General features: G+C 40.8%; 1 protein-coding gene and 1 long non-coding RNA gene across 8 annotated transcripts in view; one reads left to right on the top strand and one right to left on the bottom strand.

Annotated features, from left to right (window-relative positions):
* The first annotated feature begins 1,882 nt into the window (after nucleotides 1–1,882).
* On the top strand, nucleotides 1,883–6,468 carry LOC115575076 (uncharacterized). 2 transcript variants are annotated; one of them, XR_003982627.1, is made up of 3 exons: nucleotides 1,883–3,232; nucleotides 5,767–5,861; nucleotides 5,965–6,468. It is a non-coding gene; the product is annotated as an uncharacterized LOC115575076 (long non-coding RNA). The 2 variants fall into 2 exon arrangements; XR_003982626.1 differs by lacking the exon at nucleotides 1,883–3,232 and adding an exon at nucleotides 5,037–5,079.
* A 753-nt stretch (nucleotides 6,469–7,221) lies between these two features.
* Nucleotides 7,222–27,687, bottom strand: part of LOC115575590 (uncharacterized) — a 59,648-nt gene continuing 39,182 nt past the window's right edge. Inside the window, exons 1-9 of one of the 6 annotated variants that reach the window (XM_030407784.1) lie at nucleotides 13,838–16,110; nucleotides 13,541–13,680; nucleotides 12,850–12,990; nucleotides 12,398–12,508; nucleotides 12,243–12,296; nucleotides 11,452–11,521; nucleotides 9,511–9,635; nucleotides 8,936–9,144; nucleotides 7,222–7,639 (exon numbers count right to left, since the gene is read on the bottom strand). In XM_030407784.1, coding sequence (XP_030263644.1) covers nucleotides 8,962–9,144; nucleotides 9,511–9,635; nucleotides 11,452–11,521; nucleotides 12,243–12,296; nucleotides 12,398–12,508; nucleotides 12,850–12,990; nucleotides 13,541–13,680; nucleotides 13,838–14,036 — 1,023 coding nt within the window. In that variant the 5' untranslated portion in view covers nucleotides 14,037–16,110 and the 3' untranslated portion in view covers nucleotides 7,222–7,639; nucleotides 8,936–8,961. Of the gene's footprint in view, nucleotides 7,640–8,935; nucleotides 9,145–9,510; nucleotides 9,636–11,451; nucleotides 11,522–12,242; nucleotides 12,297–12,397; nucleotides 12,509–12,849; nucleotides 12,991–13,540; nucleotides 13,681–13,837; nucleotides 16,111–27,687 lie in introns of those variants that run through there. The other 5 variants (XM_030407785.1, XR_003982694.1, XR_003982695.1 and 2 more) reach the window with 5 other exon arrangements.

Below are 27,687 nucleotides of genomic sequence, written 5' to 3'. Positions count from 1 at the left end.
TAGTTTGTTGAAGACTTGCTTACAGCAATGGTTTTAAATGTAAAATACCACCTCTCGCTTCATCATCCAACATCATAGTGGGGCTGTTAAGCTCCTAAAATATGGACAATCTTGCTTTTTGTGAAAGAAGCATGAAACTTTCAGGGTTTGTTCTTGATGACCTAAGCTTTAATTTGAGATGTGGAGGCATTCTCAGTTTGACCCCTGAGGTCAGCTGGAGTTCATTGACCTCTGTAAAATGTCATTTTCATGCACAACATTGTAAATGTGCATATCTTAGGATGTAAATGTGATAGAAATGTAAACCAACTATGTATTTCCAAGCTTCAGGGCATGAGGAACTCATTTATGCTATTGATAGCACTCTAAGAGGTCAACATCATTGAGTGCAGTGAAGGTTACTAGGAATGTGAGTGACTTAAGGCGAGACACTATAGGCGAATAGGGTAAAAAAATTAAATAATAGATATCACAATGAAACTTTCTCAGCTGATTACTCATGTTAAGCTAAGAAATAAATGTATTGCAAGTTTTTTGTGTTTTAATGTTTAAATATGCAAATAAGGCCTTATCTCATTAAAAATGCGCTAATTTGCATATATTTTAAAAAACGAAATCTGATCATGTGATAAAGCTTGGCAAAAAAAAAAAAAAATGTCATTTTGTTGTCATATTAGATGGGAAAATAACTAAAGAGGGGTTTATGGACATCTACTTCTGTTTTTCATAAATACTGTCAATAGCCATAGTTTTTTGAAATAATAATTTTCCGTGATAAAATCAGGGTTTTCGTATAAATGAGAGGCCAAACCACGTAGAAATATCTGCGTTTTCCCTTCGTGTAAACAGGATCTTATTTTCCCACAGTGTGTATGTTAGGTGTGTGTTAAGTGTTGTAGCCTGTAAATGTGTAAACAGCAGCCTCAGTAGTATAATTGTGCCATTGAGTCTTTTCTTGAAGCCCATTTAAAATACATTTGCTAACCTCTACTAAAAATCATCTGCTAACCTTTCTTTCTTGGAGTGTTAGCTATGTGTGCGCAGTGTGTCATCTGTGTTATGTGCAGTGTTGGTCAAGTTACTTGGAAATAGTAATTAGTTACTGATTACTGATTACTTCTCCAAGAAAGTAATCCAGTTACTTTACTGATTACTTATTTTCAAAAGTAATTAGTTACTTTACTAGTTACTGTACTAAGTTAATTTTCAAAAACATGATGCACAACTTGAATATGCTATAAAGCAATAGACCTTTCGCGGCAGCAGGAAATTAATGGACAACAGTCAGACATGAGATAAACAAACCCCGTGTGAGCCAATATTACAGTAGCACCAGCTCCCAAAGGGCTTTGCATCACTTCCCACCTCTTCTAGTAGGGCTGGGTATTGTTAAGAACCTCACGATTCGATTTTGATTCTTCAGGTCACAATTTGATTCAATATCGATTTGATTCAATATTGATTTAAATGCTTTGATATCGATTCAGTAATAAGCAGTAATAAACAAATAATTCATTAGAGTACCTGTTGATAATTTTCAAATTCAAAAAAGTAATCTTAAATTATAAATCTTTCCTCTAGGAAGCTCTAGTTGAAATGTAAACAAAGGCACACGATGTGTTAAGTTATAAAATAGTGCAAACATAGTTAAGCTGAGAAAGTGCCATTGTTTCTGGGATTGCATGGTACACTTTTGTCTGACATCAACAGACATAAACGCGGTCCCCCCGCCCTCCGGCTAGACGCAAGGGGGTAAAACGTTGACACTGAACCCCCTCTCTCCCTGGAGGAGAGTGCTACTCGCGGGCGCACGGTGCAGCGGCCAGGATGAGACCGTCTGCGCTGGGAGTTTACAGTCTCCGAAAGAGCGGTGCGTCAGACATCTGCTACCCGCCTCCGCAGCTCCGACGGTGTTTCCGCGGCGCATCACCCTCCGACCCTCAAGCGAGATCCCGGGCGAGGCGCTTCCAGCTGCTAGAGGCACGAACCGAGAGGCGTCCGGCGAGGGACAGCGGGTGGTCGGGGGCCGCTGCTTGCCTGAATCGATTCAAAGGATTTTCTGAATCGTTACTGGTTTTCCATACTGCTCGTTGCCAGTATGGAAAATCTAGATTCGACAGTGACTGCTTTCTGGATCAATCTGTTTGGCCAAGGCCCGCCCCCACCGCCTCTGTTAGATCCAGAGAACTGTCTGGGCAAACCCGGCGCCGGAATGCAATCAGCCCTGCATACATCATTGTCACTCACGAGACAGTCTCACAAAAAATCACGGTTAAGTAACACAGTAACGCAGCCTGCTTGCGGGAAAGTAACAGTAATCTAATTACTGTTTTTGCAATTGTAATCCCTTACTTTACTCGTTACTTGAAAAAAGTCATCAGATCAGACCTCCATCAAAGATTTTTTTGGAAATCTGCTTCGTAGCCATGACCCTGAGCATCAGGATCAGTCCTTATAGGTGCTCATAGGCATTTGAGACAGAGAGAGGCCGGCTTGACGATAGGGTATACAGTGCTGATGTCATCTGATTTGAACAACAGCTGTGTTGTGATGTGAATGCAGTGGAAGGGGGAGATGAAGGGCAACATTCATTGGCTGAATTTTAACATCTTTAATTTTAAATGTGAATGATTAGTTAAATGCTCACACAAGTTGTTTAGCAGAGATAACAATCTGGTGTTACCTTTAGACAAATCCAGACTGACTGTTTCCCCCAGTTTCCAGTTTGTGCGCTAAGCTAGGCTATCTGGCTGCTGGCTGTAGCCTTATAATAATTCAATGGTGGTAAAACTCTTTGCTTGTTTTACTTTCCCTAGAAGGCTGAAGTATTCCCTTATTTGATACGAGGTAAAGGTTGAATGGTTTGACATTACTTTGTGATTACTGACACTGTGGTGTCTTTATGTTCATGGAAGACTTCCAAAAAGAGCAATCAACGTTCAGAAATTATGTTACCTACTTTCACAAAATATGAAACATGGGTAAACACTGTCTCCTTAAATTTCAGCAAACCTGTATCACAACACGTGTACCTGAGGCAGGAAATCAAGCTCGTTCAAGATACTCAGGTAACACGGTGCTGGTATGACAGCTCTCCCCCTCCTTCCTGTCTTTTCTTGTATCTATTGTTCACTCTCCAGTCACAAGAAGAAGAAGAGAAGAGCCAGCAGCTGGACTGACGTCAAACGGTTTGCTCTATGCCTGCAGCTCCACACCACCTGAGCCAATGAAGGTGTGTAAAACAGGCCTGTCTGGATATACAGCACCATCTCTACAGCACCACAGACACTGCAGATGAGTGCCTGGCTGGTATGCATGTTGGGCAGGTTGAAGGAGCTCACACTAGGTTAGCCCACATTTAAATCAGTTTAATTACCAACAACCAAGTGCCGTCTTTAATATCCCTTAGCAAAAAGTAGTATACTTGAAGTTCATTTTATTAAGTATGCTTGAGTATAAGTATAAGTATAGCTAGTATACTATGGACCATGTACTTGTAGCATACTAGAAAGTATACTAATCTAATACTTCTTCGGACTAAATTGGAACATTTTAAGTTTATAAAAGTATACTTTAAGTATACTTTATAAGGTCATTTTAAGTTTACAGAAGTACACTTTCAAGTATACATCAAGTACACTCATCTATATACTACTAGTGTACTAAGTATATACTTCTAGTCCACATTTTAGTTTATTAACATGTAAGTTGAGGGGTAATACCTCAAAGCAAATGTGTGTAGTGAAAAACATTTTTATTCTGCCAAATTAAATGTAAGCACAACTCAATGACTCAACCTGTATCTGTACTTACATCAAGATATTGTAAGTACCAGCACTTGTAATGTATCTCTCTAGCAAGAGATTCACTATTTATTATCATACATGCCCACTGCTTAACGGACGGGAAGTCTCTCCCGGAAAACACCCCTTCACTCACGGTGCCAACATTTTTATCATCTTTGTTAATTCGACACAATTTAACCACAGAACAAGGATGTGAATTAACCCGCAACCGTCTTACACATCATCTTATTCACAAACACATTCAGGAACCATAATTACACTAACAACAACAGAATACCCAAGAGTCTTTGCGCCACAGTCCACAGTATACTAAAGTACAAGCAGAGGCGGTCCTGGCTAGATTTACGCCCTGGGCAAACCATCACTTGCCCCCCCCCCCCCAATTTTGTGCGATGAAATTGCGGTAACTCCCAAAATTTGTGGTTTGATAATAAAAAGAGAGAAAAAAAAAGTGATTCCCCCAACACCCTGTTCTCACTAGGCTACTACCATAATGTAAAGAGTCATTTCTTATTACTTCCTATGATAAGCAGCATACTACATCACAGAAAGTGCTGGGAATATTTAAGTTCTTGTTTTATTTCAGACCTTAATAAAAACATGGCTCAAACTTACAAAACATTGATGAGTCAAACAAGTTCTGTAGCTTTACAAAAGGAATATGCTACAACTTCTGTAAAAATGAATAAAGAAAATAAAAAATAAATAAATAAATGTGTGCTTCCTGTTTTACAGAGGTAGCTATACAAAACAGACATCTTCTGTTAAAATAAGTGCTTCCAATGGACAAAGTGCATCTCTTACTGTACCATACATTTACATACTACTAATATACTTACAACTGGAAGGTTTTTGAAACTAGTATGATTTTTTTTGTTGGCAAATGAGAATGAGTTGCGGGCTTCATCATGGCTTCATCGCTTTTTGATGATGTTCACGTCGCGTAATTACGTCACTTCATAACGTTCCCATGGCAACAGGGGAAAATGGCTGCTCTTGTGTGAAGCAAACGCAACATTTTTCAACTTTCTGCTGAGATATATGTGACTTTTTTGCAACGAAAATGCGGGGATTATGAAATTATGCAAGCCCCGCATATTTTGCGCGGAAATCGGCAATTTATGCAGCGAAAGTGCGGCGTATTTGAAAAAATGCAGCCCCCGCATAAATATGCGGACTGATTATGATTTGAATTATGCGATCGCATAATCGCGTTTTTCTGGAGGGACTGTCTGACACACACAACCTGTATGACTCTGAGCAGCAAGTTGAGGTGACAATGAGGGCACCCCAGCGCCCACTCCACTACGGGAAATAAGCGGCGGTAGTCTAGAAAACTGGCGATTATTATTTATTTTTTTTTTCGTGAGTGCGTGCGCCCTCACATTGATTGCGCCCTGGGCGGTCGCCCACATTGCCCATAGCAAAAACCGGCCCTGAGTACAAGTATAAGCTTTAGTATTAAAGTATAAGTCTAAGTATTAATGTACTTAGTCTTAGACTATTCTTTATACTTTTCAGTATAAGCCAAGTATACTTCACTATACTTTTCTTAAGTATATAAAATGTAGTATATAAAAAGTACACTTCAAGTATACTGCCTCAGTTTTAGTATAAAATAAGTATACTCGTAGTACACTTGAATAAACTACTTTTTGCTAAGGGATATCCCATAAATCCCAGCATAAGATCATTAACAAATTGCATAACTCTTGTTGTACGCAAATACAACACTTCATGTTCTGCAGTGTGCCAAATAGGCCAGAATAAACCCATTCATCACAACATACTGACCTTCTTTACAAATGTTAAAATTAATTAATAAAAAAGAAAAAAACTGTCATGATCCGGGTCTTGGCAGTGTCTTCTCTCCCTGTGTTATCTTTCTCTCTGTGTCTGTCTGATCCTCCTGTCTCCCTCTGTGTTGTCTGTGCATGGGCGTGGCTACTCTCTCCTGCAGGAAGCGCCAGGTGGGACGCATCCAGCAATCAACTCCTCAATAAAGCCTCTGGACCTTCACTCACTCATCGCCAGATCTTACTATCAGTCATAGCGGTATTCTGAGTTCTCGATCCTGGCTCCTCGTGTTGAGTTCTGCTCATTCGAGTCATTAGCTTGTGTAGCTTTGTTTGCTGACCTGCATCTCCTTGTGTCACAGTGTTTCTACTGCTCCTACCTGCTCGCTTGCCTACCTGCCTGCCAGTCTACAGCCCCTGCCTACGTTTTGGTCGAGCCATCTACATCTACGTGCCCGTCCGGGCTCCGGTGCTTCCCAACCCCGCCGTGAAGGCTCCACAGTTCACCAGACCACCAGCGGGACGCGAACCGCGTGGCTACGCGGCGCCGCCATTTCCTCAAGGGACGCCCAAGCAGGAGTCATCATTTCTACCACCAACTACGATTCTTCGTATTACAATAAATATTGACTTTGCATTTAGCTGCCTGAGTCTCGAGTCGTGCATTTTGGGTTCGGCCTCTGTTGAAATCATAACAAAAACATTTTCACCACACTGTGAATGTCCTGCATATTTCATATGCTATGATATCATAATATCTAAAGGCTCAAAAGTGTCTGACGCATACGTTTCTAATTATACCTGTTGTTTCAAAAGGCCGACCATACACCAACTGGGATAATAGGTAGCCTACATTAAACTGCCTACACCCCTGAGTAAAATGAGAAAGACAAAATGTGTTCCTTTATTCATTATATTTCATTTTGCTACACAGATTTTATTTCGATTTTTTTCTTGATTCTGGCAGTGAATGTGGATGGAAGTAAAACAAAGTCAACTTATTTTTAGTGCCGTAACACCAGGCTACAGAACAGCTTCTTTGCTCAGGCTTTCCCAGCTGAAAAATAAATGTGCCAAGTGTACTAAAATTTAGCATACTTTTGAGTACTTGAAGCCACACTAATCATCATTATACTTCAAGTGTGTTCATGATTAGTTAACTTGAAGCATGCTATTTTGGAACAACTAATTTTGTACTAAATATATTTAAATTGTTATTTAATTGTAGAAAAGCTTAACTTGAAGTGTATTTAGTGTACTTTTATGTGCTAAAGTGGAACAACTTAAAGTATATTTTGTATACTTTAAGCATATGGCTGTATATGTACTAATATATGCTTAATTAGTCAAATTAAAGTGTACTTTGTTTGTATTGTAAGTACATTAAAAAATATTTGTTAGTGTCTTAAAAATATATAAGCTTTATACTTATAATGTATTGTTACTGTGCTAATAATATGCTTAATTATACTTTTGGCTTATTAGGCTCAATTACTAAAAAAGCATACTTTGCAGTTAATAGTAAATATACTTTATCATTACTTTGCTATATTACTTTCTAGCATGTGCTTGCAAATGTATTACCAGTATACTAAAGGCTGAAAGAATAGTGGGACTACTTCCAGGTGAAACAATATACTTTAATGTATTTGTACCATATCTTATTCAGAATAGTACATTTTAAATAGAAAAAACTTGTACTATCTCTTAACATTTATACAACAAATGTATGAACATTTACATTATGTCTTTTGAACATTTCCAAATATTGGTACTTTAGTACACCTTGTAGAAATAGGTCCATTTGAGGCCGCAGACCTAAACATTACACATAAACTTTACAGAACACTGAGAAATAGTGAACAATGAAAAACAACATTCCTTATTATTGCACGCCTAACCCCTCCCACCATACAGAAACACACACCACACATTAAGTTCCTTTTTTTTGGCTGAACTGCTCATTGTTACACTTTCGTGTGATGGCCGCGCGCACATCAGAGACACTCGTCTGTGGAAACTCCAGAAGAACAGCGACTGTTGACCGAATAGACAAGAGACAATGAGTCACGCAGCATATTCATAGTATTTTGAACAGTACATCAAAGGGGTATTCCAGAAAGGAGGTTCAGCAAACTCGAACCCTACCCTGAACTCTGAGTTGACTTAATCTGGGAAGTGAAATTCTGAATATAGGCTATAAAAACAGTGATTGCTCCTCACTCTGGTTTTATTCACATTCTGCATATTAAATAAGGTAAAAGTTTATTCAGTGGATATTTCAGCTTCTAGCAGCTTTTACCAATGTTAGAAGACAGGATGTGTGTTAATCAGTAGATTAACACACATCCTGTCTTCTAACATCCTGCTGAGTAAATGAATGTGGAAGAAGGCAGAGGTGGTGCTCACCTCCACCACCACCACATCTAACAGAGGCAGAGGAGCTGGTCCTGAGTCAGGTCGCTGGGTGACCAGAGGCTGAGGGCGTCACTCACCCCAGGACCCAAGAGGCAGTCACACACTTTCATCTACAGATAGTACTATAAGTTATTTAATATTATCCTAAATGCGGCAGCAAATTAGAAACATGTACTTTGAAATTGCGTTGTTGGAGGCAATGCAAGCTGATGGTTAGCCTACTTTTGTAGCTATATGTGGGAAATAAAGAAAGCCAAATGAAATGTGAATGATTCCTCTTTTTCTGACTGCTGGAAAGTGATTGATTAACCTGCAAAGTGATAAAAATGAAGAGGTCCAGATCTGAGAGCACGTCAGCAGTGACGTGTAGCCTGATATTCGATGTGCAGCCGGACTGAGAATATTGTTCAGATAAATGACGGACTGATGAGAAGTGGTACCGTTCGGCTCAGGGAATGAAATCTCATATAAACGAATCTAAATAATCCCCCTGTTGTAAAACTAGTTGAATAATTTCTGCGTCAACATTATACTGTTGAGAAGGAAAGGACAGGGCTGTCAGATAGCTCCGTCAGACTCAGGGTTTTTTCAAGTAAAGCTGCCAGACGAGCAGGTTAGGTTCCCAGAGTCAGTTGACATGGTGACTGACACAGAGTTTAAGATACCTCTCATTCAGGGAAAAAAAACAAACTGGAGTTTCTTAGTGAGTACTTAGTTTTCACATAACCGGCTTTCTGGAATACCCCTCTAAAAACTCTGAATAATTTTATCAGTATAGTATACCAATACTGCTACCAGTAAACAGTCCAACATGTATTTAGTAATTAGTGGTGGTCAGTTTTCTTTTGATCTAGCTGCTATAGAAATCACCAAAGCTTGTATATAGGCTACATGTAACTCAAAACAATTACATACCTGTAATAGCCTGCACTTTGTCAACATCAAGCTGTGTTTTTGGCGGCCCCCCCCCCCCTCCCAGACTTTCCAGTTAGGGTGGACTGTGCAAGGCCCTCCTTTGTGAATACCAGGACAGCCAGCTCCTGGGCAAAAATGGTCATGCGAGATCTATTCAGCCACAGGAAGGCCCTCTTTGAAAGTGTCACTGTGCTGCCTGCCAAGGGGTGCTACATGGGAGAGAAAGAGAGGATAAATTGGACAGATTATCTCTCCCTACTTATGAGAAATAAATAGACATTATCCAAACATTAAAAAATGTTAAATCAATCTTTACTTGGAAACACTGCTAGTATATATAGCCCACTAGGGAGTGCTATGACCAGTGGTGTTGAAGTTCCCACTGACAGCAAGATAATTCATATGACTGATTTGTGAAACATATAACCTATTAAATCCCATCACTTTATTGCTGACCCAATTACCAACAAGATGATGCTGCCAAAGACAAAAGGTCCATAGTGCAAATATAGAATTCTTTATGAATGACCTGTCAAGTAATGAATACAAACGTTCATCCCTCAATTATAACATACCATTTCAATTTCACTGTCCACAGAAGATGATGATGCTGCAGATGAGGGGGTCCCCCTAAACGAGGACATCAATGTCCGGACACACTCCACACACTCCCTCATTAATTTAACCATTTCTGGCAGGTCTAGATGAATGTATTAATAAGTGGGAAAACATTTGTTAAGTTAGTTAGTAAAAGTAATAGTACTAAAGCTCAGTACAGGACAATAAATAATATGGGAACACCCTGAATCATTGTTTAATAAACATACCAGGGTTCGTACACATTTTTAGAGGTCAAATTCAAGCACTTTTCAAGCACTTTTAAGGGTCATTTTCACATTTTTCCAGCACCTTATCGCTGGGGTAAAATACATATCTACAGGAACATATATACACTCATACTTATTTTTTTATCACTTTTTATCAATTATGTACATTGTATTATGCTGAAAACATCTAAAATTATGTTTCATAACAGCAAAAAGTTTATAAATTAAAGGTGAACACAAAGTTTTATCCAAAAAAGAGGGAAGCCACTTGGCGTTCTTCAGGCACACTTGCACCGAGACAAAGAAAGACCTGAGAGCACCCAGTAATTTCCTTTTTTAACATACATTTTTATGTTCAAAATGCAGTGTTGGGAGTAACACGTTACAAAAGTAATGCAATTACTGAAGTGCATAACTTTTTGCTGTAACGCAGTAATGTAAGGCATTACAAAAAGAAAAAAAAGGTAATATTTTCCTCGGTACAAATCTCAGTAACGCACGTTATACAGTGCATTTTAAACCCTAAATTAAGTGGTGTGTTGTTTTTATACAAATTTGCCAACACCGCGAGATTAGCAGGGGAGGAAAAATCTGTGCAAATGTTTACACAGTAATATTATAATGTAATAAAGTTACTGAAATGACAGTAACAAGTAATAAATAAATAATGTGATACATGTTTGGAGTAACTTGCCCAACACTGTCAAAATGTGTCACCTATTTGTAAGAAGTCTTGGCTTCCATCTAATTTTACTTTAATAGAAGTAAGTAATGAAAAGTGGAGAAAAGTGAACATTCCCTTTTCACACTTCCACTCCTTCTCCTCAGCCATACTTCTCTATTGCTACCAGGCTGCATGTGTGACGACACACAGGCCACAGACTGCATACAGATAATCAAGCACTAACCTAACGAGGTCACGTAACGTGATTAATGGTGCGTTAATTATTCTTTAGCATATAATGGTTTCCATATTAATATATTAATCACATGCGTTAACGCGTACATTTTTTCTATGGTTTAGTAGTTTATGTCCATAATTAACATGTTAACTTTGACAACCCTACATTTTATATAATTTAGTCTGTTAAAATGCTAATTTAGCAAACGTTAGCGGTTAACATAAACAAAGTGTTAACGTGCAGCGTTGGCCTTAGTTACTCAAGTCTTAAGTTAACTTACATTTCATGTGACTGGAGCGCAGACACTCCCATTGCACAAATCATCAAATCGTTTTTGCAGACTTTGCATGAGGCCACTCTTTGATTCGGTCCTTATCTTAACCATAGTTTGTAGTTATCATTTTCAAGCCAACGCTCGTTAACACATGAGCCTCCCGGCATTTTGTCATCTCCTGCCGTCTCTCTTCGAAGGGGGCGGGGTCACACACAGACCAGCAGGTCGCAGAGAGGCTCAGCGGAGCCCAGGAGGAAACATCTCCACATACGGATCTCTTACTGATTTTATTTCTCCTTGTTATAAGCAAACTATCAAATCTGATCTCAATTTTGTGAAAGAAACAGAGTTTTAAGCACTTTCAAGCACCTAAACTAAAATCCAAGCACTTTTCAGACCTTGAAAACACAACATTGAAATTCAAGCACTTTCACGGATTTCAAGCACCCGTACGAACCCTGACATACTGTGTTCTGACATGTCAACCCCTCTAATTCCAATCTGAACACCCACCGTGAAGGGACGACATGATTTCATTCATTCCAGGTGCCATGCCATGACCAGTATTATCATCCGTCAGCTTCTTCAAGAGAGAATGAGAGATCAGAATCACAGTAAACTTCATTAAGGTACAATAGACATTTACAGAACCTAATGTGATGAATCGTTAGAGGAAACAGCGGCAGATATAATGTTGTGTTCATTTTGTATGTTAGAGATTGTGATTATTTTATGCTTGTTTTTTCTGGATCCCAATAAACACAATAGACAAACACTACAGTTTGTCCAGCTGTCATGCTGACTGACTGATCTGTGAATGACAATCTGACAGCTGTGATCCAATCCTGTGCACACTTTGTAGGTCAATTAAGATTTATGATTGTAATTATAATAAATGCTGTTCTAAGGGTACTATATAAATTAGTTTTTTATTACTATCAGCCCTTATTTGTATTAGTGACAATATTTTTAGACACACACATGTGCATGCACATGCTTTTGACTTCTATACTTTATTTCTCAAAGGAAATAAAGTATGTTTAAAGGACTCTCTTCTAATCCACAATACCGTGTGGGACAAAACATTAATGAAAGGTGTTTGAAAATGATTATATTGTTGAATATATTAAATAAAAGTAAATAAAATACATTATGCCTAGTTGGCATGCACATGACAGCCAAAAGGAGTTTATATGTGAAAATAAGATATGTAACAATTGTGAGATTAAGTTTTCCATGCAGTTTTATTCAATATAATAATAATAATTTTACCATAATAATATATTCAATATAAATGTACTTGCCATTCTCTGGGCTGAGGAGAAACCCAACTCTTCATCTGAGGCATGGTCTTGAAACTTTAAAAAGTGAAAAGAGAAAATAGCTGTTAAAAGCAATACAACAGAGAAAGAGTTTTAGTCTGAGAGTACACAACAGCTGGGAAAGAAGTATGACTTACAATTTCATGCCGTTGTGGACTTCCTATGTATGTGCCGTCATCAGAACTTGGACTGGATGCCAAGGGTAAAAGCACACGTCTTACTGCCTTGTCAATCTTTGTTCGCTTTCCCTAAATAAAAACGTTTATATGGTAAAGTAGGAAAATGATTAGTTATATCCCGAAATTTGAGTTGTACTAGAAACTACATTATTTAATTAGAAAACAAGATATAACACAGCAGTTCATGTTGGCATTAACTAAAATTGTAGTTGAGTTTTTAAAAACTAAAATGGACAAACTACCTTAATTATCAACACAAAGAAACATGCAAAATAGCTGATTCACAGGACTAAAAGATTCTGTCCAATATTCCTCAAATCAAGACCTTTAGTGAAGTGTCTGAGGGGCACCACAGTTTTTGCTGTTGTAAACTTTGTAGCCCCCCAGCTCAAGAAAGAAGTATGCCTTACCCCATGAACACGTTGTGGAGATTCATTCTCAGAACTGTGGAGGTGATCTTGTGTGTCCAGGGCCCTCTTCTGAGACAGGGAAGTCTTCAGGTTTTGTAGCACCTGGTCCCTGGCTGCCTCTTTAATCCTGGTTTGCTTTGCCTGTTAAAAATGTTTTTGAAGTAAACATGTTGGTGTCCTACAGAAAGCTTTGTGTTATCAAGTTCACATTTTGAATGTCTTCTTATTTAAAGTTCCCTTAATTATCTCACCGTCCCTCAGATATAGCAGATTTGGTGTCTCTGTACATAAAAATGCAGGTAGTAGTTGAATCTATCTGTACACCTACCTCTGGCAGCTACAACAACAAAATACTGCTACATCAAGATGTTTCAGTGTTATTCATCTAATGTCATATATAACAATAAATCAGTCAGAGGGAGCAAATCAGTACATTTACTTTGATAGTTTAGCTACATTTTACTTCACATAAATATGCACTTTAACTTGAGTGGGAATTTCCATGCATGATTCGTAATGGAGAATTTTAGCATTGCTTAACTATTTTTTGTTTTGTTTTTTTACTTAGGTAAATGATTTGAATTTTGTCAAGACCTGTAGGCTACCAGAAAGCACCTGGATGTGTCGCTAGCCAAAGTATTGGAGACAGCATGTCAGCTAGTGCATCTTGAAGGAATGTGGTTGCACTCACCTGTGTGGCCGTTTTAGGCTTCACTACGTCGGTCGCACACATTTTCTTTTTCATGCGCACACCCCTGCTTTCGTCCTCGGCCCAGATATCCTTACCGAGAAGGAATAAATTCTTCTTCGACACAAGTTCTTTGTAGGAATCTGACATAACAAAAAGAGTACAACAAATAAGTTTAGCCTAGACATTTTTCATAACAACGACCAAATTAAACAGTCAGCTGCTAGCTAGCTGACCGAGTTGGAAAAATAATAAGTATTCAGTATACCTATTACCCATCACCGTATTCTCCATACTTGCCTCCAAATAACAGCACCTTAGCAGGCACCGTCCTGTTTGGTTCTTTTCTCGTGGGCCATTTTATTTCAATCCAGTTCGCGTCGTCATCAAGGTCCGGCTTGGATGCCACTTGGGTGAACTGGTCGCTACCAAGAATGAGCGACGTACTTTCCACTTTAAGTGTTTTAACAAATAAGTAGTAGACGGCGAATTTAAACATTGTATCCTCCTAACCTGCAAACCTGCCTTCACGCGACTGACCTGACCCCGCTCAGATGCAACGGATGTCGGATGACAACGTCCGCGGCTCTGATTGGCTGAAAGTGAGAAACGAAACTGATGCACTTGATTGGTCAGGCACTGTCTTGCAGTTACTATATAAAATCATCATGGCAGCAAAAAGAAATTTGAAGAGACATTTGAATTCTGACGAGACTCAACCAGAGACACCAAGAACAACAAAATACAGAAGAGAAATAATTCAGTTGTACAGTTAAATGATGGAACATTCTGCTAAGTTATGACCCTGGTGGCTTTTACATCTGATGATGGGGCCTCGTCTACATCCACCAACTTCTGTATTTTAGTAAAAGAGCTTGCCAAGAGTGGAAGAAAGGTGTGTAGAGATGCTCAGTTAAATATATCTTCCACATTTATAAATGAGGTGTCTTACACCAATAATGTATTTGCAGTGCATCCCCAATCACTCAAGAGTAAATGTGTAATGGTTAAGTCCAAGAACAAAATGTATGTCATTCCACTTCCCAACAATGTTGAAAGAGACAAAAATTCTCTGGGAGCTACTTCTTTATGGACATCAATGCCAAACCGACCTCTACATATCAGTCCTATACGCATGAATACTGTCAGCGACTTTTTGATCTGTACACTCTCCAATTGGTCTTGTTTGCAGTAGCCCTGCTTTTTCTCCATTAAACAATACCAATGAAATGTTCTTTTTTGAACACTTGTGACAATGTTAACACAGTGTGAGTGAACTTCATTTTTTTGCTTATAATTTAGCCAGTATTAACTTGTCTGTTGCAGTATGGGTGATGCTATCTGTTAAATCGTAGCACTGCACCAACTTTAAACCCCTTGCTTTTCAGCAGAACACACTTTTTTTGTGCACCTGTACTTTTGAAGTGTGCATTTAATGTTTTGTTTAATGTCATTTTGTGTGTAAGATGTATCATATTTCTTTTGCCAAACTGATTAAACATTACAGAACAGCTGCAATAATTGCTATCTGTGTACTTTACACACAGCACAAGATTTCATAAATGGGTTTAAGTGCATTTTCATACAACACTTTCTAAAAGAATGTCCTAAAGTACTAGCGTGAATAACTTCACTTCATAATTAGACTCAAATGTAACTTAAAATACACTCAAACTTAATATTACAGTGTTGATATTAAAATGTGTACTTTTAAAATATGCTTTCAGTGTATGTTACAATGACAATTTTAAGCATACAATTTAAAATATATCAAAAATATGTGTAAAAACAAATTCAAATAAGTACACTTTAGAAAGTACACATAACTTTTACTTAAAGTATATTTTGGTATAATATATTTCTATAAAGTGTAATATAGTATAATTATTTCAAAGTGTGTTAAAGGGTTAGCGTGAAAGTGTGATGCTAGTATGCTTTTTATATATTTCCAAAAAGTACAATTTGTGTGAGTACATTTTCAACATACTATCAGAAATATAAATATACTTGAAATACAATAAAGTACATTCTTTTTTTACTTGGGTTGAGCACTCCTCCATAAAGAATAGTTTTCCACTTATCCAACCAAGACAGATTGGAATCTGACGTGTGGCAGGCATTAAGAGTTACGATAGTAATTATAAGAGATAGAGAATCTTGCAGGTCAGATGGAGGTATCAATATTAAACTGAGATTCATTACCCACTAAACTTCCTTATAGTGTGTTTTACCAGGAAGTCTTTTGAGGTATATTTAATTTAAACTCAACAAAGCTTTATTGTAATTAATGTTAAAGTTACATTATTGATATGTTAATGAATGATTACATTTTACAGAAGAAAACTGAATAGATGATCTCTGCATCATTATTTCTTTCACAAGAGAGACCTGGTGAACATATGCTGTAGGTATCATACAGTTACAGAAGTACACACAGCATTAATTGACATCACATAGAGTGCTGCAGAACAGGAGCTGAGAAACACAAGTGAATGTAAACATGAATATTTAAAACAATGACATTCATTATGAAATGTGTTTGACTGTCTGATATAAAGGTAACATATTCAGATTAAAACTGCAAGCAGTGATGAACGGGCCCTCGCAGTCCGCGCGCGCGTCGGGGCGTGCCGCCGTCCAAACGCGCCGCGGCTTAAGCCCCGTTGCTCGGTGTTCACGGAGGCGGCAACCGCCTGCGTTTGGGACGGTGCACGCCGGGGGTGAATATCAGCATCTTCTCCCAACGTGTGTTTGTAACGCGGTGGGCTGCCCCTGCCAGTATTAAGCGCTTTCAGGGGAAGTCAGAAATCCAAATGGACGACAGGTGAATGATTTCTAAAACACTTAATAATCGGGTACGTTTTGACAATCAATTCTGCACCGTTACGTTGTGTGAAGTGTTACGGCCTTCTCTTTGCCTTTGTCTGGAATTCAGGCACGGACACCTGTGTTTTTGCAGGGAACAGATTGGAAGTGGGACAGAGGGGGGGGGGTTGTGGCTTGCAGTAAACTTCCTCCGCCCTAAATTCGAACTTGGGTCCACTGCATATGTGGCATGCACGCCAACCACTCGACTGCCCAAATTGCCTGCCTGACACTGCCTTCTGTTGTCACCGTGAAGGCAGGAAGGCAGCGCATCATAGGGGAGGATGGAAGTGGAATGCCACAGATTAAGATAGGTAGTGGAGTGCAGCCAGAGGTGATTCTTCCTTTTGAAAAGGGACAGCGGTCAAGTGACCAGGTTTGACGGGCGTCCTGCAGTAGCGGTGTTTAACCGAAGAACCCACTCAGTTGTTTCATATCGATGTGGAATCCACTTCGTTCATCGCGGAAGAGTTGGGCAGAATCACAGCTACACACATCTTGTTGTGTGCCACCTTGACAGGGCAGACACAACACGCAAATGGCATTCTTAGCAAATTGGCTTATTTGAAAATTGTGTGCTGTGGCTTACTACCACTGACTTATCCATTATGTGGCTCAACCCATTACCCTTCAACTATGCCCTGTTGTAACGTGCAATTCAGACAAAACTACCTGCAAATGCCATGTACATCTGACTATGTTTGTCATCACTGCACATAAATATGTGTAGAATAATGCTTCATTTGCCTTCTTTCAAAAAATGTATTTATGGCTGTCTATCAGTGTCAAGCTTTTGATCTAAGTTCTTCTTTGTTTACTAGTTTTTATCCCAAGAAGTGCATGCTGCCACCTTTTAAAGTTTCAATAAAATCTGATGAATATGATACATGTGCCTTGAAAGACAACAGTGCCATCTAGTGGCGACTTGCATCACCTACACCATCAATTCATGTGCTTCTAAGCACAATTGACCACTTCCTGTTTGACTGAGAGTGTGGGTGTAAATGAGTCATTTGTGCGTCTTGTCATGACACACATGCGTGTCACATTTCATTCATGTACATGCATGTAGGATGCCCAAATTGCCTGAAATAAAACTTGCTTCATGTTTCCAGTGGGTGGCGCTATTGATATGACACAGTATTGATGCACAGATCTATTCAGGGCCACTCCCTCTAGATTCCCTCTAGATTTGGCCGAGCTAGGAAATAGTATGAAGGAGATATCAGCACTTGATGCTTCATGACGAAGGATTGTTATGGCAGGCTCCACAAATGCCAGCAGGTATGACTTAGGATAAAGATTTTAATAACTTTTCATTTTCAAGGTCAGAGGATGCTACTGAGTGACTTTGAAGTCAGTGGTGTTACATCTGTAGGAGGAGATAATTTAAGTACGAAGATTGGCGTAATTCAACATGGCGGCCAAACGCAAAATGGCAGACTAAGTATTGATGCTGAGATTTGTTCGGGGAGACAGCATCTACAGTTACAAGCAGTTTGGTGTGGATAGGAAATTGCATGTTGAAGTTATAACTGACACTAGGAGTCCAAATGGGTTTTTTGTGCGTCCGGTCATGAGGAATATGCGTACCATTTTTTCGTCCTTCTATGTTACATGTAGGAGGCGGGGCATCACAATAGGGGGCGCTACAGAGCCCACGCATCACGGCCACGCCCCATGACTACACAGATCTCATCAGGGCGACTCCCTCTGCATTCCTGAGGGATCTGGCCGAGATACGACATTGTATGAAGAAGTTATGAGGACACGATGCTTTACGGCGAAGGATTCGAATTGCCCGCTCCACTGTGGCCAGCAGGTATGACGTAGGATAAAGATTTCTATAACTTTTCATCTTCAAGGTCAGAGGATGCTACTGAGTGACTTTGAAGTCGGTGGCGTTACATCTGTAGGAGGAGATAATTTAAGTACGAAGATTGGCGATATTTCAACATGGCGGCCAAAAGTAAAATATCAGACTAAGTATTGATGCTGAGATGTGTTCGGGGAGACAGCCTCTACACTTATGAGAAGTTTGGTGTGGATAGGAAATTGTATGTTGAAGTTATAAAGGCTCGATGCTTGACCGCGAGGGGAAAAAATGGTTTCCATCGCCCCGCCCACTAAAGTATGTCACAGCAGAATGATTTTAATAACTTTTGTTCTCCAAGGCATGAAGAAAATTACTGTGTTAATGTGAAGACTGTTGTGTTTAAGCTCTAGGACAAGATAGTTTTCAAAGTAGGCATGAATTGGACAAAAACGCCGCCACACATCTAAATAGCTGACTTCCTGTTGGAGTGACACTAGGGGTCCCACTGGGTTTTTTGTGCGTCTGGTCATGAGGAATCTCCAAATTGAATTGCGTTCTTCTACGCACTTGTGGGAGGCGGGGATGAACATTAGGGGGCGCTACAGAGCCCGCAGGTCACGACCACGCCCATTGACAATGCAGGATCGCTATTTTTCCTTAACCGGACGCAAATTCCAAATTTGGAGAGTTTTCGATTATGTTCAGGCATCCAAAACTGCAGTCGATGTCGGATCGGAATAATAATAACGAAGAATAATTCTTCCAATTACAATAGGGACCTCACAGGTCGATGACCTGCTCGGGCCCTAATTGACTTTATCTTGTAAATAGTTCCTAGCCCAGGCTATAGGAGGGACAAAGAAAGAAGAACTGGTGTGACCCCACTGACAGTATCTCTCCTGAATACTACTTCAACCACAGTCTTAATCCCTGAGCTGGGTTTGTCCTTGTCATGCAGCCAGCCTGGCAGACCTGCAGGTGATTTAATTCACAGTTTTCTACACGTGCTAAACACACAACAGTGGATTACTGCCTGTCCTTTCACTCTGTGACATGTAGCAGTCAAGTCATTTCAGACCATTGTTTCCAACAGTTTGAAACCTGTGTTTTGCTCCCATTAGGACAGTTCTCTCTCCCATGAACCTACACCAGAGATGGGGACTCGAGTCACTGTGACTTGGACTCGGGTCGACTCGAGTCGCTGTTTTTATGACTTGTGACTTGACTTGGAAAAAAATAAAAGACTTGAGACTCGACTCGGACTTGGAAGTTAACAGTGTTGTAACGAATAACGTAACGAATTACATGTAACGACGTTACGTAATTTAATTACAAAATTTACGTAATTGTAATCCGTTAAATTACTGGGAGAAAATATGTAATTAAATTACAGTTGCTTTTGGAAATTTCAATGATTACAACTTAAGTTACATTTGAAAAATCGCCGCAAAAGCTCGGATTTATCAAATAGTTTTTCGCCCCCCTGGATTCATGTTTGTTTTTAGTTTTTTTCATATCAACATCCTCCTTCAAAAAACTGACGCTTGTGATTGGCTCTCTGGTCATGTGCCATTCGACTCAACCGACAAACCGTACGGCGGCAGTCAGACTCAGCAGCAACAGTGTCGGCGGCGCACAAGATGTTCCTGTGCTGGAAAATACAAAAAACACTTAATACAGACAGAAGCCAGGCTTCCCTGTATTACAAAGGTGGCTCTCTTTTAACCCGACTAGATCACCATGGTAACTTATGCTTAGCTCATAACCTGGTCCCGACCAGGTTCTGTTCATTGTTTAATCATAAAATCAACTGTTTCACTATTTAACTCATTTACAGCTGGCGTGACCTTTACTTTGAAAGTCCAGTGGAGCTGGATCAGAACAGAGCATTTGTACGGAGGGAGAGATCGCGCTGATCCGCTGCTGTTTGCTTTCTCTCTGAGCGTCTCCGCCTACAGATGTTCATCTGAGGGGATACGCTGCTCAGCTGTTGATCCGACTCGCGTCAGGAGGTCATTTATTAGGCTATAGCCTATTTACTTTTATATACAGTCACTCACCACTGAAAGAAGTTGTGCGCTCGCAGCAGGACAGATAATTTAACTTAATGTGGCCATGAATAAATTAATTGTTTCGCCTGTTATGTGTTGTCCAAACGCACATTTTGAGTAGGTCTACTCTGTTTTCTCACTTTTAAAAAGGTCATTGTACAGAGACAACATTAGATTTGCTTGTACCTACAGCACCTAAAAAACCCACTGTAACCTATTTTCATACGCACACCAGCCTCGCTTTCAATAAAACACACACTGGCATTTTATAATTGCGATCAGTGAAATATATGAAAACAATATAAAACACAGTTTAAAACAACAGTTGTTGTTGCTCTAAAGCTTCATATTTAAAAGCAGCTCAATGTAGAGATGTCAGAAATTAAAATCAGCCTCCTCTTGTCATATTTGCAGCAACACTGTTGCTTCAGGCTGTGATCAGGCTTTTTTGTATCGCTCATACTCTCTCCATTAAAACAACCTGCTCCTCTTGGCTGAAATCAGCCCGTTGTCGCTCCATTTAGTGAGGAAGTGAGCCTCCTTTGCAGCACAGGCCTAAGGTTAGACTCATAATATATGGTTAAACCTTTGAACTGAAAGGTTTATCACACTATAGGTCTTAAAATGTGAAAATGGTTAACAATTGAGAGATTTCATTCAAAATTAAGAAAAGTAATCATAATGTAATCAAATGTAATTAGTTACATTACTTTGAGAAAGTAATTGAAATAGTTACACTACTATTACATTTTCAACAGGGTAACTTGTAATTGTAACCAACTACATTTCCAAAGTAATCTTCCCAACACTGATAACAGCATACATTTGATTATATACTGTCCGTGGGTTTAGATTAACAGGGGGAACACCTGGGAAACACCGACGTTATCAACATGAGGTGTACCGTCACACCTCTTTAGGAGCCGCAGCCCCGGCTCTCTGTGTGAATTACACGGCGGAACGGCGGAGATGCTTCGCTCTGTGTGAATCACCATCGGCGGAGAATTGGCGAACAACCGCTCCGGAGATAATGTGGAGACGCTGTGTAAAAAGGGCTAGTACTTCATTGTAGGTGGGTAATAAGTAATGTCATAGGCCACATCTTCTGTTCAAAGAAGGTCATTCTAGTTTGACATAGTAGACAAAGGAGGTGACCTACGACATTATTTATCACCCACCTACAATGCAGTACTGAGTTCCCTCCCCAGACAGCTAAACAACCACTCAGAGTTTAAAAGCCTACAGCTTCCCTCCAGTTAGTTGGAACTGAAGATGCCTCTTGGATGAGAGGTGAAACATCTTCAACAAACCGAAACAAGTCCAGTCGACTACAATACAGCACTAAGAATTACCATGAACTGGATGACTGAGAACCTTCATCAACAAGGACTCATCCATTTCCCTGCCAGCTGCATTCACACATACACAGGATAAATCCACTTTTTTGTCTAAAAATGTAAAAATCCAATATCGCTAAAGCTTCTACAGAGCGGCTCAGATCTCCTCAGTCTGCCTGGCCTTCCCCACACAACACTCAACTCAAAGATCACGGATGAAGCTTCCAGTGACGCACATTGGGACTTCTGTGAGATCGAAAGCTGTTTACTGTGTCTCTCTACTTCTCCATCTATCTTTGCTGTATATTCTTCTACGATTTCTTGGTCTTCATAGTCACACTAGTTTTGTACCGTAGCTAACACTTAACTTTATAACCTGTAGGTATTTTGTTGAATTGAGCTTCTTTTACTGGGTAGTCTGTTGCTACCCAGTTAGCTTCCTCAAGCTAGCTTAGCTCACTGCTTCTTTGCCTTTCACTGCAGTCAACACGGCCTCGATGAACAAGTGTTACGATGGCCTGTGCTGAATGCTCTACAGTCACTGATAGGGTGTCCCTATTAGAGAGACATGTCCGTGAGCTAGAGCAGATTCTTTCAGCTAGAAACATGGGCACTGCAGATAGTGTTAACCCCGGGCCTGATAGCAGGCCTGCTAGCCTTAGCACTAGCTCAGTCTCGTCGGCAGCTGCTGTGGAGTTTGTTCCTGCTCGGTCGCGGCGTGGGAGAGGGCACAGGAGCAGGTCACCGGTTGTGTGGGCTGGTCAGCAGTCACCCCTCCCGACTGCTAACCAGTTTTCTGTCCTTGCTAGCCCAGTTGTTAGCCCGGCTCGCATGCCTCTCCAGCCCCAGCTGACGGGGCTAAACTCCACACGCTAGTGATAGGGGACTCCATTACCTGCAACGTTAAGTTAGCGTAGTCAGCCACTGTTTACTGTTTACCTGGGGCCAGAGCTTCGACATAGAGGCTAATCTTGGGGTGCTGGCATCACACAGGGCTAAACAGGGAACTCAGGCACACAAGCTACAGCAACATTGTAATTCATGTTGGCACAACAATATTTGTCAGAAGCAGTCTGAGATTACAAAAGATAGCCTAGCCAGGACTTTTCAGGTTGCAAGAAAGATGTGTTGGCATTGAGTAATTGTCTCTGGTCCCTTACCCCTATGAACCGCTGGCTGGTGCGTCACTATAGGGAGCAGGGATACAGGTTTGTGGATAACTGGCCCTCTTTCTGGGGTCGCCCCCACCTGCTGAGAGCAGACGTCCTTCATCCTACTGGAGTCGGCACTGCTGTTTTGTCTAGCAATATAGACAGGTGTTTGAAGCAGGTTTGACACTAGGGATGTAGCACTCAGCAGGTCGCAGAGAGAGCCTGCTAGTGTTATTGTTAGTACTGGTATGGAGTCCATTAGCCTGGTAAACATGGTTGGTCAGGGACATAGAGTACCAGACTGATTAGTTCATAACATTGAGACTGTCACCTTCCCTCGCCACTTTTTCATTGAATCATTCTCTAAAAGTGTAAACTATAATAATCTAATGGTTCTCCACCAATGTCTCAGCAAGCACCTTACAAAGTCTTACATGATAAAATATGAAGCTAATCACTACGGCATCCCGGCATCCCTACCTGCATAGGCAGCCAAAACCTACTACTACTACTACTACTACTACTACTACTACTACTACTAAAAGGTACCTTGTTCCAATTCCTAATGTCACAACCCGCAGGTCGTGACTCGTACCTCCGGTCCAGTTTGTTTGTGTGAATGTAGTTTTGGTTCTTTTGTTCATTTTGGTGTGCTTGGTGGGTTTTTAGTGCCCGAGCAGGTCATCGACCTGTGAGGTCCCTATTGTAATTGGAAAAATTATTCTTCTTATTAGTGCCCGAGCAGGTCATCAACCTGTGAGGTCCCTATTGTAATTGGAAGAATTATTCTTCTTATTAGGGCCCGAGCAGGTCATAGACCTGTGAGGTCCCTATTGTAATTGGAAGAATTAGGGCCGGAGCAGGTCATCGACCTGTGAGGTCCCTATTGTAATTGGAAGGATTATTAGGGCCCGAGCAGGTCATCGACCTGTGAGGTCCCTATTGTAATTGGAAGGATTATTAGGGCCCGAGCAGGTCATCGACCTGTGAGGTCCCTATTGTAATTGGAAGAATTATTAGGGCCCGAGCAGGTCATCGACCTGTGAGGTCCCTATTGTAATTGGAAGAATTATTAGGGCCCGAGCAGGTCATCGACCTGTGAGGTCCCTATTGTTATTGGAAGGACAGAAATTATTATTCTTCTGCGCTTTGACTGCAGTTTTGGACGCCTGAACATATTCAAAAACTCACCAAATTTTGAATATACATCACATCTGGCGAAAAATTTGATAATTTAATGTCGTTGGGCGAGGTCGTGACCTGCGGGCTCTGTAGCGCCCCCTAATGTTCATCCCCGCCTCCCACAAGTGCGTAGAAGAACGAAATTCAATACGCAGATTCCTCATGACCAGACGCACAAAAAAGTCTGGTGGGACCATACTGTCACTCCAACAGGAAGTCTGCTATTTAGATGTGTGGTGGCGTTTTTGTCCAATTCATGCCTACTTTGAAAACTATCTTGTCCTAGAGCTTAAACACCACAGTCTTCACATTAACTCAGTAATTTTCTTCATGCCCTGGAGAACAAAAGTTATTAAAATCTTTCAGCTGCGACATACTTTAGTGGGCGGGGCGGTGGAAACCATTTTTTTCCCTCGCGGTCAAGCATCGAGGCTTTATAACTTCAACATACAATTTCCTATCCACACCAAACTGCTCGTAAGTGTAGAGGGTGTCTCCCCGAACACATCTCAGCATCAATACTTAGTCTGCCATTTTGATTTTGGCCGTCATGTTGAAATATTGACAATCTTCGTACTTAAATTATCTCCTCCTACAGACGTAACGCCACCGACTTCAAAGTCACTCAGTAGCATCCTCTGACCTTGAAGATGAAAAGTTATTAAAATCTTTATCCTACGTCATACCTGCTGGCCACAGTGGAGCGGGCAATTCGAATCCTTCGCCGTAAAGCATCGTGTCCTCATAACTTCTTCATACAATTTCCTATCTCGGCCAAATCTCTCAGGAATGCAGAGGGAGTCGCCCTGATGAGATCTGTGTGGTCATGGGGCGTGGCGGTGACGCGTGGGCTCTGTAGCGCCCCCTATTGTGATGCCCCGCCTCCTACTTGTACATAGAAGGACGCAAATTGGTACGCACCTTCATCATGACCAGACGCACAAAAAACCCATTTGGATGCTTACTCTCACTACAACAGGAAGTCAGTTATTTAGATGTGTGGCGGAATTTTTGACAAATTCATGCCTACTTAGAAAATTATCTTGTCCTAGAGCTTAAACACCACAGTCTTCACATTAACTCAGTAATTTTCTTCATGCCTTGGAGAACAAAAGTTATTAAAATCTTTCAGCTGCGACATGCTTTAGTGGGCGGGGCGGTGGAAACCATTTTTTCCCCTCGCGGTCAAACATCGAGGCTTTATAACTTTAACATACAATTACCTATCCACACCAAACTTCTATTTAGTGTAGAGGCTGTCTCCCCAAATAAATCTCAGCATCAATACTAAGTCGGCCATTTTGATTTTGGACGCCATTTTGAAATATTGCCAATCTTCGTACTTAAATTATCTCCTCCTACAGATGTAACACCACCGACTTCAAAGTCACTCAGTAGCATCCTCTGACCTTGAAGATGAAAAGTTATTAAAATCTTTATCCTACGTCATTCCTGCTGGCAGTTGCAGAGCCCGCCATAACAATCCTTCGCCATGAAGCATCAAGTCCTGATATCTCCTTCATACTATTTCCTGGCTCGGCCAAATCTAGAGGGAATCTAGAGGGAGTCGCCCTGAATAGATCTGTGCATCAATACTGTGTCATATCCATAGCGCCACCCGCTGGAAACCCACTGGAAACATGAAGTAAGTTTTATCGCAGTCAATTTTGGCGCCCTACATGCATGTACATGAATGAAATTTGGCATGCATGTGTGTTATGACAAGACGCACAAATGACTCATTTACACCCACACTCTCAGTCCAACAGGAAGTGGTCTATTTAGCTTAGAAGCACATGAATGTATGGTGTACGTGATACAAGTCGCCACTAGATGGCACTGTTGTCTTTCAAGGCACATGTATCCTATCTAGATAACCTCTGACTGATTCCATTCAATTCCAGTAAGTCAGCCGCATATTCATCAGATTTTATTGAAACTTCAAAAGGTGGCAGCATGCACTTCTTGGAATAAAAACTGGTAAACAAAGCAGAACTTAGATCAAAAGCTTGACACTGATAGACAGCCATAAATACATTTTTGAAAGAGGGCAAGTGAAGCATTATTCTGCACATATTTATGTGCAGTGATGACAAACATAGTCAGATGTACATGGCATTTGCAGGTAGTTTTGTCTGAATTGCACGTTACAACAGGGCATATTTGAATGGTAATGGGTTGAGCCACATAATGGATAAGTGAGTGGTAGTGAGCCACAGCACACAATTTTCAAATAAGCCAATTTGCTAAGAATGCCATTTGCGTGTTGTGTCTGCCCTGTCAATGTGGCACACAACAAGATGTGTGTAGTTGTGATTCTGCCCAACTCTTCCGCGATGAACGAAGTGAATTCCACTTCGATATGAAACAACTGAGTGAGTTCTTTGGTTAAACACCGCTACTGCAGGACGCTCGTCAAACCTGGTCACTTGACCGCTGTCCCTTTCCAAAAGGAAGAATCACATCTGGCTGCACTCCACTACCTATCTAAATCTGTGGCATTCCACTTCCATCCTCCCCTATGATGCGCTGCCTTCCTGCCTTCACGGTGACAACAGAAGGCAGTGTCTTATCTGCGCCGGTGGTCGAGTGGTTGGAGTGCATGCCACATACGCAGTGGACCCAGGTTTGAATTTAGGGCGGAGGAAGTTTACTGCAAGCCACAACCCCCCCTTCTCTGTCCCACTTCCAATCTAGAGAAGGCCGTAACACTTCACACAACGTAACGGTGCAGAATCGATTGTCAAAACGTACCCGATTATTAAATGTTTTAGAAATCATTCACCTGCAGCCCATTAGGATTTCTGTGGATTGCACGAAGTTGTTCTGACTTCACCTGAAAGCGCTTGATACTGGCAGGGTAACCCACCGCGTTACAAACACACGTTGGGAGAAGAGGCTGATATTCACCCGCGGCGTGCACCGTCCCAAACGCAGGCGGTTGCCGCCTCCGTGAACAACGATCGAGGAACGGGGCTTAAGCCGCGGCGCGTTTGGACGGCGGCACGCCCCGACGCGCGCGCGGACTGTGAGGGCCCGTTCATCACTGCTTGCAGTTTTAATTCTTGGTTATTATTTTTCCGTTGTGCTTTAACTGCAGTTTTGGAAGCCTGTACATACCCAAAAACTCAACAAATTTGGAACATTCGTCACGTTAAGCGAAAAATTTGATAATTTAATGTCGTTGGGCGTGGTCGTGACCTGCGGGCTCTGTAGCGCCCCCTAATGTTTATCCCCGCCTCCCACAAGTGCGTAGAAGAACGAAATTCAATTTGCAGATTCCTCATGACCAGACGCACAAAAAACCCAGTGGGACCCCTAGTGTCACTCCAACAGGAAGTCAGCTATTTAGATGTGTGGCGGCGTTTTTGTCCAATTCATGCCTACTTTGAAAACTATCTTGTCCTAGAGCTTAAACACAACAGTCTTCACATCAACTCAGTAATTTTCTTCATGCCTTGGAGAACAAAAGTTATTAAAATCTTTCAGCTGTGACATACTTTAGTGGGCGGGGCGATGGAAACCATTTTTTCCCCTCGCAGTCAAGCATCGAGGCTTTGTAACTTCAACATACAATTTCCTATCCACACCAAACTTCTCATAAGTGTAGAGGCTGTCTCCCCGAACACATCTCAGCATCAATACTTAGTCTGCCATTCTACTTTTGGCCGCCATGTTGAAATATTGCCAATCTTCGTACTTAAATTATCTCCTCCTACAGATGTAACACCACCGACTTCAAAGTCAC

Source organism: Sparus aurata, chromosome 23 (assembly GCF_900880675.1).
Source record: "Sparus aurata chromosome 23, fSpaAur1.1, whole genome shotgun sequence".
NCBI classification, from domain to species: Eukaryota; Metazoa; Chordata; class Actinopteri; order Spariformes; family Sparidae; genus Sparus; species Sparus aurata.
The sequence above is the reverse complement of the archived record's forward strand: the minus strand, read 5'-3'. Positions and strand labels throughout refer to the sequence as shown.